Raw genomic sequence first — 20,673 nt, 5'->3', positions numbered from 1 at the left:
CGAAGAAACAACCTATTATCACACTTTCTACTTGTGAAGCAGAGTAGTGGCTAGATCTCTTGTATTTGTCATGCTATTTAGCTCAGAAACAACCTATTGTCACACTTTCTACTTATGAAGCAGAGTATGTGGCTAGATCTCTTGTATTTGTCATGCTATTTAGCTCAGAAATTACTGTATGAGCTAAGTTGACCACAAGAAGAGGTAACCAAGATTTAAGCTGATAACAAGTCTGCAATAGCACTAGCAAAGAATCCAATTTTTCATTATAGAAGCAAAACACATTAATACGCACTATCACTATATCAGAGAGTGCATTACAAAAAAAAGATATGCAAGTGGAATATATAAAATCTCAAGATCAAGTTGTTGATATTTTTATCAAGTCATTCAAATTTGAAGACTTCATCAAGATGTAATATTTGCTTGGAGTCACAAAATCAAGTTTAAAAGAGAATGTTGGAAATTAAACTTAATTTTATTGATAGAGATAAAATATTATAGAATATTATGGATAGAGATAGAATGACGAGGCAATTCTTGATAAGAATGAAAGTTCGTGTTAGGATAGAGATAGAATATGATGAGATTATAATTTTTTATAAGAATAAGAATTCGTAAAAATAGAATATGATGAGGTGACATAAGAAAAAGGGTTTAGATTTAATGTATTTGAGATAAACGTGAAATTAATAGTTATCCAATAAACCTATAAATATATAACTTTTTCAATTAATGAAAATAAATTGAATTCACATTTCTTTTCTTATTCTCCTCTTCCAGGTAAGATGTATTTCTTCTCCCATAATTTTTTTTCCAACACTTTGATCAGTCCTTTCCAGTTGGAGTAGTATAACCGAGACAGTTAACAATCTTTCTTAATTTCTTTATATATCAGAAGACGTATACAAAAGCTTTATCCCTTGAAAAGATGTATAAAAAATTTGTCGTTATTTTCATGCATCTTTAACTATACCATAAGACTGCAACATAGATGAGTTACACACTTACCTACATCAATAGCTGGTATAGTAGTTTGGAAGTTAGCTAGTGTTCATTATGATGATGTATCAAACTCAGTGTCACAGTTGAACTTCCTGCTGGAGCAGTTGTATTGAGTCAGGGCCATACAGTCACCTTGGTCGTGAGGAGCAGCTGCTTGCTGCCCCAGACTTGTTAATGGGGAAAGCCATCTTCACCTGCATCTTGTTTGGAGAGCTTATTGTTTTTGAGGACCACATACGAACAATCATTAAAATGAAACCTTTTTTTTTCAGTTTCCTAAATTCTGACTTCATATTAATTTTATCGTACAATATCAAGTCTAGTATCTGCAAAAGCTGCTTGATAGGCTTCTCTACATTTTAAAAGATTTCACTCAGCAATTATTATTCCTCAAATTAGCTCCACTAATAAGTTAGAATCGAAACTCTTACTTATATTGTGCCAACAAGGATTGAATATGTTTGCTTAGTGCTAAGTTCTCTTGATTCTCACTTACAAATTAGTTCCTAATCATAGGGAATTGAATTCGATACTCATAAATTAATTTTTGGGAGATTAATTAATTTGCTTATTCATTTTATTTTCTTAGGAAATTCTCCCCCAAACGTTTAGTTCTTACACGCACACATACTAACTTCTTCCTAGCTACACCGAATGAATTACATTTCTAATTCTCGAATAAATTAAAGCATCGATCATGTGTGTAACTTGTGGTGATCACAAGTCCAGAAATGTCGAGTCGTAGCGAACTTAAATTACAACTTTCTTCAAGCGGGCGTCAGCCCATGCTTCAACGCAGCTCTCCACACCACATCAATGCGTTCGACATCGATCGCACCGACCTCATGGTGCGTCCAGCCTTCCAAGCTATGGACTACTCCACCAGCATGGCATGCGTGCACCACCCCTCGCTCCATCGTGTACTGTTCAGTCAGTAATATAATTATATCATTGAGGCTAGCTAGCTAGCTCACATAATTAATATTGTATTGTATTAAAAGAAACCTAATATATAACGTACGCACCTCACACGAACCTAATCCTTTCACGTCCTTGGGGAGTCTCATGGCGGCTAAGTTTCCATAGGTGCAGTCCCTTCGGAAGCCAATGATGGGAGGCACCACGAATTGGTGGAAATGTGTGCCGGCAGGCGCCCACTGCTGATCCCTCAGCGAGAGCCATTTGCCCACTATCCATGTCTGCAGCGATATATTCACTGATTAATAGGATTGTTTATGGTTGGAACTCGATCGGATTGAGTCAATAATAATTTCTGTGTCACCTTGCAATTTTTTGCCGCTCGATACTTGGTGACTTGTACTAGATAGTGTTGGTACTCTGTCGGTGCCTCCTTCTGGATCTTTAGAAATCTTTCAGTCGATAAAGTCAACATCTATATATTGGCGGTACGTAGTCAGCGATCGGTGAGGTCTTATAGTTGATGAAGGAGATAGATTGATTGGAAGTTAATTAGAGTTGGCTTACCATCACTCGTATGTTTTTTCTGCAAAGGTAGAGCGCAATTGCTCTCCCAAGCTTGGACGTAGCTCCAGTCAAGATGACCTCCTTTACATTCCTCGGGAGTTCATTTAGGATGACGGCGGCCGTCAAGGTGTTGCCATGGACGACTCGAACTTTTAGATCCGGGTGTTTGTTCACGAACAGTGTCCCGCCGCCATTTAGTGATTCGTTCTGTACATATAGAAAACAGAGACGATCGATTGTGAAGTTAAGTTATAAGTTTAATTCGATGCATTGATAATTCATTTGCCCAATACCTTGTTCAATGCTGCAAGGCTAAGGACTCGAATTCCCAACTTGTCGGCCCTAAGTATGGCCATCTCAATCTGCTCATTGATGCCCTGACTCGCAAAGGGCAAGAAATACTGCAAGAATGACACGGTAACAAGCATCGATCATACTGTCATTAATCTTTAATAATGATTTATTTAATTTTCACCTGAAAGCCATATCTTGGGACGACCCAAGTCTGATGCAAGCGACCTCTCAAGTGGTAGAAAGAGAGGGAGAAGGTCTTGGAGAGCACCCACATCAAGAGCATGGTCGAGAAGGCACAGGGCCAAAGGACCAGCAAAAAGGGATTGGCCACATATGGCTTAGAAGAGACCGAACGAAACACGAACGGAACGTGCATGGACGAGATCACATCCACGACATGGGCCAAGAAGACAAAATCCGGAACCCCTCCGTTCTTCCCTGCTTAATTAATTAGATATATATATATATATATATATTAACAAATTAATTGGTACACTAAATATACAATTCCAGAAAAAGTTTACCTGAGCTTATCTCTTTCTGCAAGTCCCACGACTTGTTATTCATGGTGTTCCCCAGAAAATCAAAGAGAGGCATGAAAAGGCAAAAGTTGCAGTCCTTCTCCGTGTGATGGATGCTTAAGTACCTGTCAAATATTTTCGACCACTCTAATTAATTATCTGTAATCTGAATCGATGATCATATATCGTTCATTATACTCCGAGTTCTCAGTATAAGCTTTTGAATTCAATTTAAAACGAAGAGCGCCATCGAAAAATAGTACGATGGTGGGCAATTAATGGCAGTTGTTGGATTGTAATAAATCGTTCATTAATGTGACCATAAATTCTTACAGGTGAAGCAGCACATGTTAACGTTTTCCGCCATACACATGCGATTAATTCACATCAAACAACAGACGCATGAATGCAATTAATGTAATGGCAGTAATTGAATAGTAGCCCAGATTAATTAATTGTGATTGGGCAATAAATGAAAAAAATAATCAATGGATGGCATGAGCTATTCCAATGAGGATGACTTACGTGGGAGTGTAGATGAGGTAACGTAAGAAGGGCAGCGAGTGGAAGAGCTGCGAGGGGAAGATCTCCACGTTGCTGTAACCCAAACACCTCAAGAAATCGAAGGCGAGGACGTAGGAGTACACGAGGCCCACAGAGCCATGGCCGGCGGCGAAGGCTCCGAGTAGAGGCGCCGCCATCACCGCCGTCATCGCCAGGTTCTCCAGTGGCGTTCCGAACGTGGCTGCATGCTCCACCAGCACGATGAGTACAAACCAGCAAGATTAATTTTTATGCGATGAAAGTATATATATATTCTAAAAAATTAATTATCAGGTAATTAAGCAAGCGTAATTAACCAAAGTAGCTCGGCGTGACCATTAATTCAACGATCAAAAAGCAAGTTTTTTATATCCCTTCTCCATCGAATTCATTATATAATAAAATATTAGCATTAATTACGTTTTTTTAATTAAAAAAAAAAGTTGCGACCTGTCATGGGCTGTGGCACAAGTGACGAATGGTGAATTGAATGGTAGTGAGAGAAGAGGTAGTCTCCGTGGAAGCTTCTGTGCACCAAGTAGAACACAGGCTCGGATACCAGCACATGCACCAACAGAGCTATCAGCCATCCCTTTGACTGCACCACAGGAACCCCGTCCGATCCTGGCACTACTCGCCACACCGCCATGGATGCGACCAGAGCTTGCAGTATCAGAAAATTGTCCCTGCCAAAAAAATCTCAGAACGATTAATTAAACTTATTCAATGATTCAGGAGATCTGAAGGTTAATTACGTACGTACCAGTCCCACTCTCGGTCGATCTGGTGGAAATCCAGGCCGTGGGGGATGACTCTGCGCCTGCGTGTGTAGTAGAGCATGTTGGAGAAGCTGTGCCAGAGCTGGAAGACGAGGCTCCTCAGGCTGAAGAGGATGAGAAGGTGAAGAGACCACCCCGCTCCTTCTCCGTGGCTTTTCCACTCGCTCACAGCTTTGGCAACCAGTGGCGCACATAACAGATACTGCACGATCAAGTTCTCTCTTCCGAGTCGATTAATTAGATCACAAGAAGACATTAAGAATATAATACAGAGAGGGAAAGAAGAAGAAGATTGCGTGCATGCCTTGTAGAGTCCCAAATTGAACCACGGCCAGGAAGACAGAGGAGCAGCCACCATTTTGATTTCGTCTGCAGAAGAGAAAGGAGAAGGGACGAGCTAGCCACGGAGAGACGGATGCGTTCTGCAGCACAGCATCTTTGTCGCCCATATAAAGGAAATCGAAGTTGGAGCATTAATATTATTTACTTTTTTTTAATTCTCTTTAAATAAAAAACATCGAAAGGATATCCTTTTACCATGTCTTCTCTTCCTTGTTTTACTTTTAAATCGCTTTTCATTTTAAATAATAAAAAATATATAAAACAAAATTGCGATCTGCTCTTTTATAGTTGACAGGGACTCCACTCGCTTTCAAGTTTCAAGTCTACCCCTGGAGTCACGTTGCCACTAGTGAATAATACAAGACAGAAATATGCACATAAAACATACATATAAAAGAAACCCATAATTAGCAACTGCGCATCTCCCCATCAATGCGGAAAACAGGAAATCACAGGTGGGCCCGAAGAGAAAAAGGAGAGAGAGTGAGAGAGAGAGAGATTGGGCACTGCAAATGCATGCATGAGATTGATTGCGTAGACGACCCAGTTGCATGGTACCGTTTTTATTGGGCGAGCCATGTGTCACTGTCACATTCACAGATGCGGTTGGTCAGGCCATTTGCAGCTGTCATTAATGCGCACAGATAGCAGGATGAGCCATGCCCACCGGCCAAGCGATAATTTGAATTTGATTCAAGCTTTATCGAATTTTAAATTTATATTTATTTTTTTTAATTATTTTACATTTTTATTTTAATCTTGTTTACTTTATTATGGAGTTTAATTTTTAAAATTTATATATCATAAAAAATTTATTGAGGAATATAATTCATAAATTCTAAATATTATTTATAAATATTTATTATTAACAAAAATCTCAATATTTAATTTAATAAATTTTAAATTTTATTTATTTATTTAATTTTTATATATATATTGAATGATGAAAACGAGAGGGAAAGAAATTCAAATAAAGAAATCTCAATGGCAGGGAGAGAGAGAATCAAAAAGAAAAGGAAAACATAGGAACAGAACCGCATGCAGTGCAATGGCGCCCACAGCTTTGTGAGGTCCCCTCACACAACCTCATGAGTGAGCGGGATGCCTTCCGGAGTTCCCTCAGGGGCTGAATCAGTTGGTAAGTTGGTGGTATATTTGTAGCATGGAGCGACGGTTCGAGTGTCGTCAGTAGCAATGTGGGATAATATCCCCGTCTGCTGGCTTAAAGCCTCGAACAACCATCAATTTGTCAACCCAACATTCACCCTGATTTACCTTCCTCCTACAATACCATGGGGCAGGCGTAGGGGGCCGCTGGGCGGCGGAACCCGCCTTTGCAGCAGGGATGCCTTCCGGAGTTGACCCCGTGGGTCATCCGAGATGGCATGAGGTGGAAGTTGTTGTAAGGAGGTCGTCGGATCGAAACTCAGTGGTAACGAGAGAATAAATCCCCTATCCCTGTATCTCATCCGGTCCGTCCCATGTTAGTTCAGATACTGCGATTTACCTCCCTCACAATGACCGTGGGTCCGGTCGGTGGGGGTCCTGGGGGCGAGAGTTTCACCTTTTTACTACAAGGGATGCCTCCCGGAGTTGCTGCAAGGAGGCCGCCGGATCGAAACTCAGTGACAACAGGGGAATAAATCCCCTATTTCTGTATCTCACCCGGTCCGTCCCATGTTAGCTCGGGTGCTGTGATTTAACTCCCTCACAATGACCGTGAATCCGGTCGGTGGAGATCATGGGGGCGAGGATTTAATCTTTTACCGTAAGAGATGCCTCCCGGAGGGGTCACCCATGGCCGTGCAGGGCCATCATCTAGGTCGCTTGAGTCCAGTCGTAGTCTCGTAGAGAAATTCGATTTGCACTTTTGACGGAGGAAATTGTTCTCCGTCTTATTTGGAAGAAAGAAAAAAATATGAGTGGATGTATTTATAAAATCCATCGGTCCATTACAGAAATAAAAGATAATTCATTTTTTTCGAAATAAATAAGGGATGCAAAAAAAATTTCTATAAATTTTATTTTCGTTCCCCTAAGTAAACAAAACATTAGTACTCAATCGAGAAATAGACAACTAATATACTCTACTTATTAATACGTCTATGGTGGGTCCATACACTAGATGTTAAAGGCATCTTGGGGATAATCTTATAGTTTCTAGAAGGTGCGTAGATGATTAGGTCGATCCATGATTTTTTTTTTCTCTTCGTTTTTTTATCATATTTCACTCAAAGGTAAAATGCTCTCATAGGGCCGTCTCAAAATTTAGATAAAAAAAATAAACCTTTAATATTTTTTTTTAAAAAAATTTTCTCATTCTTTTTCATTCGGACTTGAGACCGATAATAATAGATTTAATTTTTTTTAAAAAAATAAAATAATAATCTAAAATAAGTTTTTATGTAAAATAATTTTTTTTATTTTTGAGATTAAATAAATTCTTTTATTTTTTTTTCATACGTTCCATATATTTATAATCATAGTATTTTCACAGACATATTTATATTAAAATAATAATAAAAAGAAAATATAAGTCCCTAATATTTTATCAAAATAAAATTACTTAAAATTAAATAAATAATAAAATTTGATTTATGCCATGTAATTTTAATTTGATAATATTTCAAACTGATTGCTGAGTATTATCTATACAAATATAATAAAAAATATAAAATATTAAATTTGATTTGAATCCATTAATTTAAGTAGTTTATATTTTATAATAAACGGTACTTAACAAATATATAATAAATCAAATAAGTGTACTTAAAAATTATTAAAAATATATGATTTTTTAAGTGCATATATGTAATTTGTTTGCATCGAGAGAGGAAAAATGAGAAAAAAAAATTATACAATTGCTAATAATATATTTTTCCAACGATATTTGAGTCCATTTCATCCATAATTTATTATTTATACAGAACAATAAAGAACATTTCAAAAATTAAGAAAAGATTGAAAAAAATATTATCCGACGATTGAGGAATGCTAAGGGTGTCTTGTTGTATTCTGAGACTGGAAGAATCACCGATGAGACAATGAGGGACAAAAAAATACAGATTATAAAGAATCAAAGATGAGACCAAATCAAATTATGTAGTGGTAGTTTTATATAGGATTCTAGGAGAATATAATGATTATAATTAATATATAATTAGTTGAAGTTTCTTTTCCGTCGGAATAAATGGTTGTACGGTGTACACCACTGTGCACAGAAATCGAAGCGCATTCTTGAACTCGAAGCATCAATACTGAATAGGATTTTAATTAAAATTAACTGTCAATTATTAAATATATTTTAAAATTTTTTAATACTAATGGGCCCCAATAAAATTGGAAATCAAATCCTCTGTCCTCAAATCTCCCTATCCCCGTGTCTCACACATCGTCCCAGCCCACCATCGACAGCCTCCGGCCGCTGCCCCGATCAATACTATAACTCTTAGGGAAGGTGAACCCAAAGGGATCGCTATCGGCACGATCACCGTCGGAATCCGGCCGGATCAGAGCAGGGGCTTAGATCGATGGTAGATGAAAGTTTGCTCAAATCCAGCCGGATTCCGGCGCCGATCGTGCCGATGGCGACCCCCTTGGGTTCACCTTCCCCAAGGGTTATAGTATTGATCGGGGCAGCGCCCGGAGGGCGCTGACAATGGGTTAGGGGATGAGTAGGACACGGAGACAGGTAATATTAGGGACAGAGGATTTGAACTCATAAAATTGGGGCCCTAGGCATAGACCTTATTGACCTATGTCTTCAGCCGGGCTTGGCCTCTCATATACATTTAAAATAGGAGTGACAATTCGGGTTGAATTCAAATTAACAGGTTAAGATTGGCGAGTTGATGGGTTAGAATATCAAAATTCAAATCCGACCTGATTAATATTTTGGATCAAATTATTTAACCCGAATTTGACCCATTTATCTGTATTTGACCCGACCCCGACCTGAAATGACTCATAACCCGAATCCAACGTGAACTCAATCCAACCTGAAATGACCTATTTACAAAAACATGTTCATCTTAATCCGAACCCCGACCCGAAAAGACTCATTTTATTAAAATATGTTTATTTTAACCCGAACTCAATCAGAATCCGACCCAAACTACTCAACCCAAAAATATTTATAAACGGGTTCACGGGTTGTATTCAGGTCATTTCAGGTTGACCCGAACCCGACCTGTTTATTAATAATGTCAATCAGGTCAATCTGAACCCGACCCGAACCCAATAAGACCTGACCCTAACCTGACTTTTTCGTGTTCAGTTCAAGTTGTATTTTTGTGTCGGGTCAGAAATTGTCACCCATAATTTAGATGTAGGATTAATCCAACAAGACCCTTTGAACTTTAAAAGGTCATAATTTTTGACTTGTGACTCATAATCAGTCTTTGCCGGTGGCTATGCGTGCAGAATTCAAATATCAACATTCATTGCAGCATAACTATAACTGCCCAATTTTGGGCCCAAAAAGTAACATTTATACCCTCGTCCGAGGCTCCAAAGATTTTATTTCTTATGCAAGGGAATAGTAGAGCCTCCACGTGGTTTTCATAAGTCAAGATATCTGCCTACGTGAATAGAGAAGTCAAAGATAAATCGACTCAAAACCTATCAACCGAGAGGAGGATCGCCAGCTAATCGGGATGAAGATTGATTAGCTGACTAAGAAGGTGATCAAACAAGCTCAACCTGTCGACCTGGACGAGGATCGCCAGTTGACCAAGACAAAGATTGTTTAGCCAACCAAGTAGATGATCGGACAAGCTCAACCCGTCGAGCGAGACGAGGATCACTAGCTGACCGGGACATATATATTGCTTAGGCGACCGAGGTGATCGAACAAGCTCACCTTACCGATCGGGACGAGGATCACTCAATCATCTTAGATGCTCATTTGTGATTACACCCAAGCGGTTATACCCTGGACCCTTGACCAGCAAGGTCCAGGTTCTCTTGAGCAGTTATGCTTTTGATGTGACTAGGTCCATAGGCTGATAGTTGGTATGCGATAGTATTCAATAGGTCGAAGATGAAGGATTGAGGGCAACAATGATCATCCTTAATACTCCCACTAAATGATAATGATTAATGATCACCCTTAACACACCCATTAAATGATAATAATTAGCATACCAAAAGATGTAAAAAAAGATAAGAGAAATAAATTTTTACTAATGCAAGGAAGATTAAAAGTCATTAAAGGTAGCATAAAAAGAGGAGCAAGCAGGAAACAACTAGGTTCTATTTTTTATTTTTTATTTTTTAATCACTTTCAACTATTCATTAGCTAACTTTGTTTCCCATATCTAGACCGATTTTTACTTGGGCTTTGGAGTGGCAATAGCATCCAATATCATTTTTTAAAAGAAAATTATTCAATATACTAAGATTGACCGGATCAAGTTAAATTAGTATTAGGATTTAATAATTATTAGAATAATTATATTATAATTATTAGAATAATTCTATTATTTATTAATTGATCAATTAATTAAGTACTTTTTTATATTATATATTATAATGCCCTTATGAACAAACATCAATGAACAATAAAATTTATCATTCTTCTCTTATTCTTCATCATCCGCTTCCTATTATTCTTCTTTCAATTCTAACCCTTGTCTTCAATTTTTGTCATTCTCCCAGTTCTCCGAGGGTGGTGGTTAATCTCCCTTTGTCCTTCTTCCTCTGATGGTTCTAAATGATAATTATCAATATATTTGTCACATCATCGATGGATCTCCCTCCTAGAGTATTGGTGTGGGGTCAATTATTATTTTTATTTTAATGATATTTAAAATATTTATGGATTTTAATGTTGATACTATTGGTGTGGGGTCAATTATTATTTTTATTTTCATGATATTTAAGATATTTATGGATTTTAATGTCTATATCAACGCCATGCTATGTTAATTTTAATTTTTGTCAAATTTTTTGTTTTATAAATATATGCTTTTCTTTCTTTATAAGGAGTTGAGATCATCTGTCTCCAAAATAACGTATCCCCTTGTCCCCTCGTCGATCGAACAGTCATGATATCATCGTGATGTGTATTATATCTTTGAGATATAATTTAATCCGTCCGATCGACGAGGAGACACGAGGACGTACACATCATTTTGGGGACAGAGAATCTCAACTCCTTTATAAGTTTGGAATTGAATTTTATATATAAAGATTTCTTTATTTTCTTAACATTAAGCTATAACTCATGTTCTTTTATTAATAATAAAGTTTTTTTAAAAAAAAATCATGAGATTTCACTTAGTAATCTTAGGGGATGTTTAGTTGATGAATTTGGGAATGAGGAAATTGAATGATAGTAAAAGATAGTGTTTGGATTGTGGGTTTGGGAATGACAATTTGGGAATAATTTCTAGATTTATAGAAATCAATCAAACCCATATAACTAGATGAGTTTCATTTCCATTCTCATTCCCATTACATATTACTATCAAACTTATATCTATAATCATTTTCATCATTTAACTAAAAGTCACCTTAATTTTTTTCTTGTTATCTTATCTTTTTCGTAATTCCGTCGTCATATCCGTCGATAGGGTAATTACTATCTATTGGACGTTAAATTATTACTGCTCAGATAGGATAGAAAATTATTTACTTGGGAAGAAAAAAATAAAGAAAGATTGCTCAGTCAATATTCAGAACATGACTACCAGTGCTTTAATATATATTGACCCACTGAGAAAAAACAGGAAGAAGATGCATGGCGGTCCCATTAATGGTTTTTGACTTTACGGTTGGGGACATAAATTTTGAATTATTGCCAGCTCCAATAGATACGGAGCACCAGCTACGGAACTGTGCATGCATGCGTCGCTATAAATAATCACATGAACGGCTGGACAGAATTCAGCGCCATGAATTAGTTATATTAATTGATCCGATTGACAATTTCAGTCGGTTGTGAATGTTCGGAGTTTGAAGTCAAGACGAGCGTCATGTGGGAGATGATGATGTGCATAGTTGTAGATCGCCACTGCCATAAAGCTTCGCCTCCTTAATTATTACATGCATCCTCTGGAAAGAAAGAACCAAGACTCAAGCACATGGATTATTGTTTGACAAAAATTGGAAGGTCATCTTTCTTTTTTCTTTTAATCATTAAACAGATATTCTCTCTTTTATTTTTTATGCGAAAAACTTCCATTCGGTCGGCCCTTGTAAAATTATATAACTAACCTCCAATTTAGTGCTCGGTCTATTTTAACTTTTTAATACGCCGATTTCAGATTTAAATTCTAAATGGATCGAACAGTCATGGGAATAGGATCAATTTGAATGATAGCTGTTACGATTTAGTAATTACTATAATGTAACATATTATAACAAGTATAATTGTTGTAACGTAAATATTAAATAAAGCTATCAAGTCTAAGTTTTAATTATGATTTCATAACCGTTATAATATAAATTTTAAGTATAAAATCATAACGGCTACAAGATCAAGTTCATCAAAAAATGATCAATTTGATTTTAATCACTGAAAAAATTATCCTAAAAAATACCCTCAACTCCCTCTCAACGGCTAAGAATCGCTGGTCTAACGGTCCTAAGAAAAAATAAACGGTCCATCGATTTTGGGAGATTAGAATCGGTGTTGGTTGCTTCTCGGAAAACCTAGAGGTTCCACTATACAAAAGTTTTGTACAAAGGTCTGAACCTTTTCCTAGCTACCATGTGTTCTTTTAAATTAAATTTTGGATCGCCTGCGGAACTTAACACGTTTGATCCAAAACTTAATCTATTCGTTCTTTTAGGTTTTAACTCGGGTCTCCTGCGGAACTTAATACGTTCGACCCAAATCACCTTAAGTTATTAATTCCATTAAATATTAATTTCCATAATTGGTTCCCAGTACTGACGTGGCGAGGCACATGGCCTTCTTGGATATGGGAGCAACCACCACCGACTAGACAAAACCTTTTATAGAAAGCTAATATTTAATTTCCTAAAATAACTTTAGGTTAACCGAAAAGAACAATCAAATCACAAGGGAAAAAAACAAAACAAAAGAACACAACTTCGAAAAACATATTCGAAATACTAGAACGTAAGCCTCTTGTATTTAGTATTATTTCCATAAATAACTAGCATGATGCGGAAAGGGAAAATTACTAGTTATACCTTCTAGAAAGACCTTTTGATCTTCTACTGTATTCTTCTTCTAACCTCGGACGTTGTGTGGGCAACGATCTTCCGAGATGAGAAACCACCAACCACCTTCTTCTCCTCCTAGCTAGGTTCGGCCAACAATAAGGAAGCTTCACCAAGGAAGAAGATCAAAACACCAACCAAGCTCCAAGAGATGCTAGCTTTCTCTCCTCCTTCTTCTTCTTATCCAAGTAGTATCCGACCACCACAAGAGCTCCAAGGGGAGAGAGAGGTTCGGCCACCACAAGAGGAAGAGAGGGAGAGGATGATGGCCGGCCACACCAAGGAACAAAAGAGGGAGAAAAATAATAGAGGTTGTATCTCATGAAGGCACCCTCACCCCTTCTTTTATATTCCTTGGCCTAAGCAAATTAGGAAATTTAATTATAATAAAATTTCCTTAATTTCCTTGACATGATTTAATTGAGAAAAATAAAATAAAATTTCCCCAATTAAATTCTAATGGTCGGCCACATCATGAAATCAAATTAGACAAGTTTCAATCAACAATTAAACCTTCCTAATTTGTTTCCGGAAATTTTTAAAATTAAAATTTCTCTTCAAAATCTCTTCATGGTTGATAAAAAGAAATTTTCATAATTTTAATTTTACAACATGTGAATAATTTTTAAAGAGAAAATAAAATATCTCACCAATCTACAAATAAGGAAAGAGTTCTAATCTCTTTCTTTAATCTTTTGTAGATCTTTTACAAGAGAGATAATTTAATTTTAATTCTCTTTAATAAATTATATATTCCACATAATAAAAATTAAAATTAAAATTCTTTTTAAATTTAATTTGGCCGGCCCCTCTAGCTTGGGTTCAAGCTAGGGCCGGCCCTTAGGCCGGCCCTAGCTTGGTTCCCAAGCTAGCTTGGCCGACCCCCTTTAGGTGGGTATAGAAGGTGGGTATAGGTGGGTATAGTACTCTATAAATAAGAGACTACGATAGGGACTGAGAGGAGGAATTGGTTTTGGTCTCCCGATAAAATTAAGCATCCCGCGTTCGCCCCGAACACACAACTTAATTTTATCAATAATAATTCATTCCACTAGAGAACTATTATTGAACTACCGCACCAATCCCAAATTACATTTTTGGGCTTCTTCTTATTATGAGTGTGTTATTCTCCCTGTGTTTAAGATATCGAATGTCCACTAATCAAGTGAGTTACTGACAACTCATTTAATTAATATCTTAGTCCAAGAGTAGTACCACTCAACCTTATCATCATGTTGGACTAAGTCCACCTGCAGGGTTTAACATGACAATCCTTATGAGCTCCTCTTGAGGACATTATCAACCTAGTATCTCTAGGACACAGTTTCCTTCTATAATCAACAACACACACTATAAGTGATATCATTTCCCAACTTATCGGACTTATTGATTCATCGAACTAAATCTCACCCATAGATAAATTAAAGAAATAAATATCAAATATATGTGTTTGTTATTATATTAGGATTAAGAGCACACACTTCCATAATAACCGAGGTCTTTGTTTCTTTATAAAGTCAGTATAAAAGAAACGACCTCAAATGGTCCTACTCATTACACTCTAAGTGTACTAGTGTAATTATATAGTCAAGATAAACTAATACCTAATTACACTACGACCTTCTAATGATCTTGTTCCTTTCCATTTTGATCGTGAGCTACTGTTTATAATTTATAAGGTACTGATAACATCATCTTCTATATGTGACACCACATATTATGTTATCTACAATATAAATTAATTGAACAACTACAAACAAATGTAGATAAATTGACCAAATGTGATTCTTTATTCAAAATAAATGTTTACAAAAGCTTAGGCTTTCAGTATACACTCCAACAATCGGAACCGATCCAGAGTTCAGCCAGGCAACCAAGGTCAACGAGCAAATAGCTTGTTGACCTGATTACAAGCATGGGGCAAATTTGGGTCGGACTCTGTAACACCCACAAAATTATAAGATAAGTATATGGATATTATTTGCTTTAGAGCATAAAAGAAGAATCAAAAGAAAAAGAAATAAGAGAAATAAAAAGAAGAGGTGAAGATTTGAACCTTGAACCTCTCGCAAAGGATAGAAATAAAGTTATGTATGATAACCACTAGGATAATGAATAACATATAAATGGAAAATGATGGGAATTGTAGTTAAAAGTGAGGATATGATTAAGTGAGGGAACAAGAGAAAATCAAGTAGGTTTATTCCTCTTGTTTACCTCTTGGTTAAGAAAAGGAGTAAGCAAAAGACAAGTTGTCTTTCTTCCTTTTCCTTCTCTATTTTCGTGGAGTTTAAGAAAATAATGAAGAGAAGAATTAAGGGAAAGGAATGAGGACATATTCTCATTAGAAAAATACATGCATGAATTAAGGAAAAAGGGAAGCAAAGTTCATCTTTGTATCTTCCACCCACCTAGCATAAAAAGGAAAGAAAGGAAAGGATTTCATTTTTCTTCCTTCTCCCTCACCATTGCCGAAACTAGAAGTCATCCTCCCTCATCTCCACAAGCCAAGTTTAGGTTTCTCCCTAAGAGGAAACTAAATTACAAGAAGGAGCCTTCAAGGTGCACCCTTCCAAGCAAGAGAAATCAAAAGGAGTGCTAGCCTCCTTCCTCTTCACCAAGGGTACCATTTCTTTAAGGATTAACAAGGGAACACTAGGTAAGCTTCCCCTCACCTGTGGTACAATAGTTTATATGGTTTTCCATGAAGATAAATCGCTTAAAAACCTAAGGTTTGCTTTATGAGAATTTCGGCCAAGACAAGAGGAAGTGTTTAAGAAAATTATAACTAGATATACTTATTATTTATTTTTGTGACATGTATCTTATATAAGAGGTTAATCTAAGGTTTCCATGCTAGAATGAACAATGAAAACTTAGATCCATGAATCCTAGACTCTCGGCCAAGCATGAACAAGAGGACTAGGTAAGCTTAAGACTCAAACTAAGAATGTTTCCTTATTCTTGTGTTATGTACCCTATGATAATGATGTTGTTAACTTTTTCTCTTACTTGTATGTTGTTTGAAACTCCAATTCCATGCTCATGAATGTTCGGCCATGGAAGAACTAAAGGCCTAGGAGAGTTTTAAACCTAAAAAACTAAGCATACTAAGATTTTTCCTAAGACAAGATATGAAGCTATAATGTTATGCCATGATTGTATGTTGATTATGAATCCTATTACATGCTTATGAAGATTCGGTTATGATGAAATTTGAAGTATAGAAAAGTTTAAACCAAGTCTAGGAGGCTCATGACCTTCTTGATAAAATGATATGAAACTAGTTGATGTTCTTATGGTTGCTTGTTACATAGAAGATTGATTACATGTAACTTTCGGCCACACTAAGTTTTAAAGCTAGGATGCTTAGATTTTAAACTAAGTTTACCATGTTGTTCCTTGTAATGTTGCCATGAAAATTGTGTAGGGTTTCCATGCTTTTAGGCCATATGAAAAACCAAACCAAGCTCACATGTTTCGGCCACCCTTGGGTTAAAGGCCTAGGAAAACTTAGAACCCAACTTAGATATGCTCATGATGTTCTTGTGATAAATGCTATGAAATGTAGTTGTGGTTTCCATGCTCTTGTGCCCCTAGAAACTTAGTTTCATGCTTGATATGTTTCGGTCACTACTAGTTTAAAGCCTAGAGAAATTTAGAACTCAACTTGTATATGCTTATGATGTTCTTGTGATGTATGCTATGAAATGTAGTTGTGGTTTTCATGCTCTTATGCCACTAAAAACCTAGTTCCATGATTGATATGTTTCGGCCACCTTGAGTTAATGGGTTTAGGAAGTTTGGAATTTAAAACAAATGTGCTTATGATGTTCCTCATGAAAATGTATAAGATATTGGCTTAAGGTTCAACACTTTCATGCTACTTGTAACCTAGAATGAGACATGCTAGGGTTCGGCCATGATAAGGTTAGAAGCTTAAGGAACTTAGAACCCAAACTAAACATACTTAAGTTGTTCCTTATGAAATATGATATGATATGTGTTTAGGGTTTACATGTTTGCATGGTGCTTAGAACTTGATTGCTCTTCATGAAGGTTTCGGCCATGAAAGAATTAGAAACCTAGGAGGGCTTAAAATTTAGGTTAACATGCTTATGACCTTTCTTATGCTAGTATGTGAAGATATCATGAGATTTTTATGTTAGTATGTTGTCTAGAGATCATGCCCTACTCATGACTTTCGGCCATATGGGTTTAGTAACCTAGATGTACCTCACATGCTATGTAATGAATCAAGAAATGTTATTTAATGATTCCATGAATGGTTATGTCTTCTTATGATAAGTGATATGCTCTTTTATGTATGCTTATGATCCATGTATGTGCTATGTGCCCAATTATGCATGCTTTATGATATGATAAAATGACATGTTCATTATGCAAGCTTATGATCCATGCATGTGCTGTGTGCCCAAATATGCATGTTTTATGATATGATAAGTGATATGTTCATGATGTACGCTATGATTCATGCATGTGCTGTGTGCCCAAATATGTATGTTTTATGATATGTTAAGAAACATGATATGCATGAAAGGATAAGAACTATGATATGTATGACATGCTATTTTACTTTATGTATGGCTTGTACCAAGGGTGGGCTCCATAAGCGCCCCGGGGTCGATGGACTAAGAAACGAGCCTCGTTAGGGATGAGCTCCTAAGTGCCCCTAGGTCGATGGACTAAGAAACGGGCCTAGTATGTATGCCTTGTAGGGTTCAAGACTTGCTACCTTGGACCTACATAGGACGCGCACATTTATGTATGTGGTACAAGTCGGGACCCTAATTATGTTGAGATTATGTTTAAGTATGTATATTATAAGTTTTCAAAAGACATGTTGCATATGTTGCATGATGTATGTTTAGGAATTTACCTTGCTATACTCTATGATTATGTCATGATATTTATGATGATGTATGTTTAGGAATTTACCTTGCTATACTCTATGATTATGTCATGATATTTATGATGATGTTATGCTATGTCAGGATACATTTGATGATCACGTTATATTATGCCATGTTACTTTATGTTATGTTACGATATGCCATGATATGCTGCTTGATATGATAGATTTGTCTTTGTGCCTCTTGACTTGTGATTTTAATATGCTTTACGGTTTCTGTGAGTAGGAAAGGAACTTACTGAGCCATGAGTGCTCACAGCTTACTTTCTTGTACCACAGATAAAGGCAAGGAATGGATGTACTAGGGGAGCAGCAGGAGGGGCTAGAAGGATGTGTGTGGTAGTGGATTGGCTAAAGGAAAAGACTTGTTTTTGTTTAATAAGAAATATGCCATGTTGATATTTTTTTTACTTTATGACTCCATGACATTAAGTATGTGTTTGGGTATTGAGACTTAAAATTTATGATGGGTATGCTATGTGGTTCTTTTATGTCTATGGTAATGTTAAAGTAAGAAAAGTTTTTAAATTCTCTAAATAAGACTTCCGCTGTATTAAGCATGTATGTGTCCAAGTAACCCCCGTCGCCTTAGCAAGAGGGGCGGGGTGTTACAGACTCAGCCTGAGTTTAGGTCTACTCTAAATTGATCAGATAGCCACATGAATATGATAAATTTGAACGGTAATAGTTAAGATTTCATAATTATTATAATATAAATATTGTTAAATAAAATAAATTTATTATAGCAGCTGGGTTGTTATAATGTGAATATTAAATAAAATATATCAAATTTGAGTTTTAATAATTAGGATTTCATAATGTGAATTTTAACAGGTATAAAGAATATTGTTTACATCAAATCGATTCAGGATTTAAACTTGAAATCGATTATCAAAAAATTAAAATCTATCTAAAGCTATACTTAGGGTAATTATATAATTTTATAACGGTTGCTGAGATGGGACATTATTTGATTAAAAAACACTAAAAGAGGAACGCCACTACCCTCGGTGCTTCTTTGATTTTTTATCTATTAGTTTTTATAAATTTTTTATTGATAGTTGAAAGAGAGATTCTTCTACTAAGGCAGAGTGATATAGTTAGTAGGTGGGATCCTCTAATCATATTTATCTTGGTCTATTTTTAAATCAGGGACAGGTTTAATGGTCTTCACCTATTTAGTAAGTAGGATCTATTAAATTTTATTTATTATTGTAATGGACCGAGCCTTGATCCGTTAAATACAGACTAGAAGATCTCTGTTCTATATTTAGGCTTTCAATAGTAGACTAAATATTTAGAATTTAAGATTCAGCTACGATGTAGTGTGAGATATTTTTTTTTTCAATGAATAGTAAATCTAAGAATACTAGTGGTAAGGATGAGTTTCCATATCTAATCATTATTCCAAAGATTAGTAGCTATCCGTGATTTACCTTCTTCGTGTTGGTCTAGGACGGATTGACGGGGACACTAAGAATAAATATATTCATCTTTTACCATACGGATGAATCTCCATATGAACATTACTGATTTATCTTAGTAGTTAATTATGATGTATTGTGAGACATTCTTTATTCAATGGATAGTAAATCCAAAAATACTAACAGTAAGGATGAGTCTCCACATCAACTTTATAATTTATCTTAATAATAGTTAATAAATTTTTTTTATAAAATTAAACCATTTTAAAATTAATCGGTCCGAAGTCTTCATAGCTAATATCAATTAAAAATGAGAGATTGTTCTTCTATGAATGTCGCATAAGATAATTTAAATGATATTTTAATTTTAGAGTATATTTATAAATTTAATAATTCTATTACGATGAGACTTTTGAGACAACTATTCTGTTGCTGTGGTAGATCAGCATAATATTGATCGCTGAAATCTTTAAAAAAAATAAAAAAAAATAATCAGATTAGGTAACGTCGAATTTAAGATGTTTGATCAGAATAAATCGAAAAATACTCGTAATGAATAATTAAGTCGAGTCTTTAATTACATGTCCCATTTAAAAAACAAATAAATAAGTCATCGATAGCAGGATATGGAATCTGATGATGGGCCATCAAAGAATGGTATGGGATTATTATTATTTTTCATTGCAGGAGCATGCATGAAAAAACAAAGAAGGGATTTAAATGGGGATTTTAATTGCAGATCTTGAAGGACCTGAGAGGACAATAATGTAGAACAGTACTTTTATTTATTTATAAAAAAACGATATATATTATATGTGTATTTATATAATCTAAAAAAAAACCTTGTTTTCATTAAAAAGTCATCAATTTTTTTTTAAAAAAAAAATCAAAATCATACTTCATCCTATTTTTCTTCTAAAAAATATTATTATTTTCAATGTTATTATAATAACTTTAATTAAAACTACTAAATATGTAATAATTTTTTTTTTTTAAAAAAAACTGATACAGTATAAATCAACTGCTATACATAATATTGATGTGAATTTCGACCAAGTTTAAAAATGATATTTTGATATAATAATATTAAATATGTAGTAATTTTATTTAAATTAAAGCATAATAATATTGGGAAAATGATATTTTTAGATAAA

At 35.5% G+C, this 20,673-nt stretch overlaps 1 protein-coding gene across 4 annotated transcripts; it reads right to left on the bottom strand.

Moving 5' to 3' along the window:
• Positions 1–1,549: 1,549 nt before the first annotated feature.
• LOC122037990 (very-long-chain aldehyde decarbonylase GL1-2-like) lies at positions 1,550–5,077 on the bottom strand. Of its 4 annotated transcripts, none has more exons than XM_042597508.1 (11): positions 4,932–5,077; positions 4,612–4,829; positions 4,299–4,534; positions 3,831–4,050; positions 3,309–3,430; positions 2,966–3,225; positions 2,784–2,891; positions 2,491–2,697; positions 2,288–2,398; positions 2,031–2,204; positions 1,550–1,928 (listed from the first exon to the last, which is right to left on the bottom strand). In XM_042597508.1, the coding sequence occupies exons 1-11, from the start codon at positions 4,983–4,985 to the stop codon at positions 1,773–1,775; spliced, it is 1,866 nt and encodes a 621-aa protein (XP_042453442.1). In that variant the 5' UTR covers positions 4,986–5,077; the 3' UTR covers positions 1,550–1,772. The 4 variants fall into 4 exon arrangements, with proteins under 4 accessions (XP_042453442.1, XP_042453443.1, XP_042453439.1 ...); XM_042597509.1 differs by having other exon boundaries at positions 2,966–3,222; XM_042597505.1 differs by having other exon boundaries at positions 4,612–5,063.
• Positions 5,078–20,673: the final 15,596 nt, after the last annotated feature.

This window comes from Zingiber officinale, chromosome 1A, assembly GCF_018446385.1.
Source record: "Zingiber officinale cultivar Zhangliang chromosome 1A, Zo_v1.1, whole genome shotgun sequence".
Lineage (NCBI taxonomy): Eukaryota > Viridiplantae > Streptophyta > Magnoliopsida > Zingiberales > Zingiberaceae > Zingiber > Zingiber officinale.
Note: the sequence above shows the minus strand (reverse complement) of the source record. Positions and strands in the feature narration are given on the sequence as shown.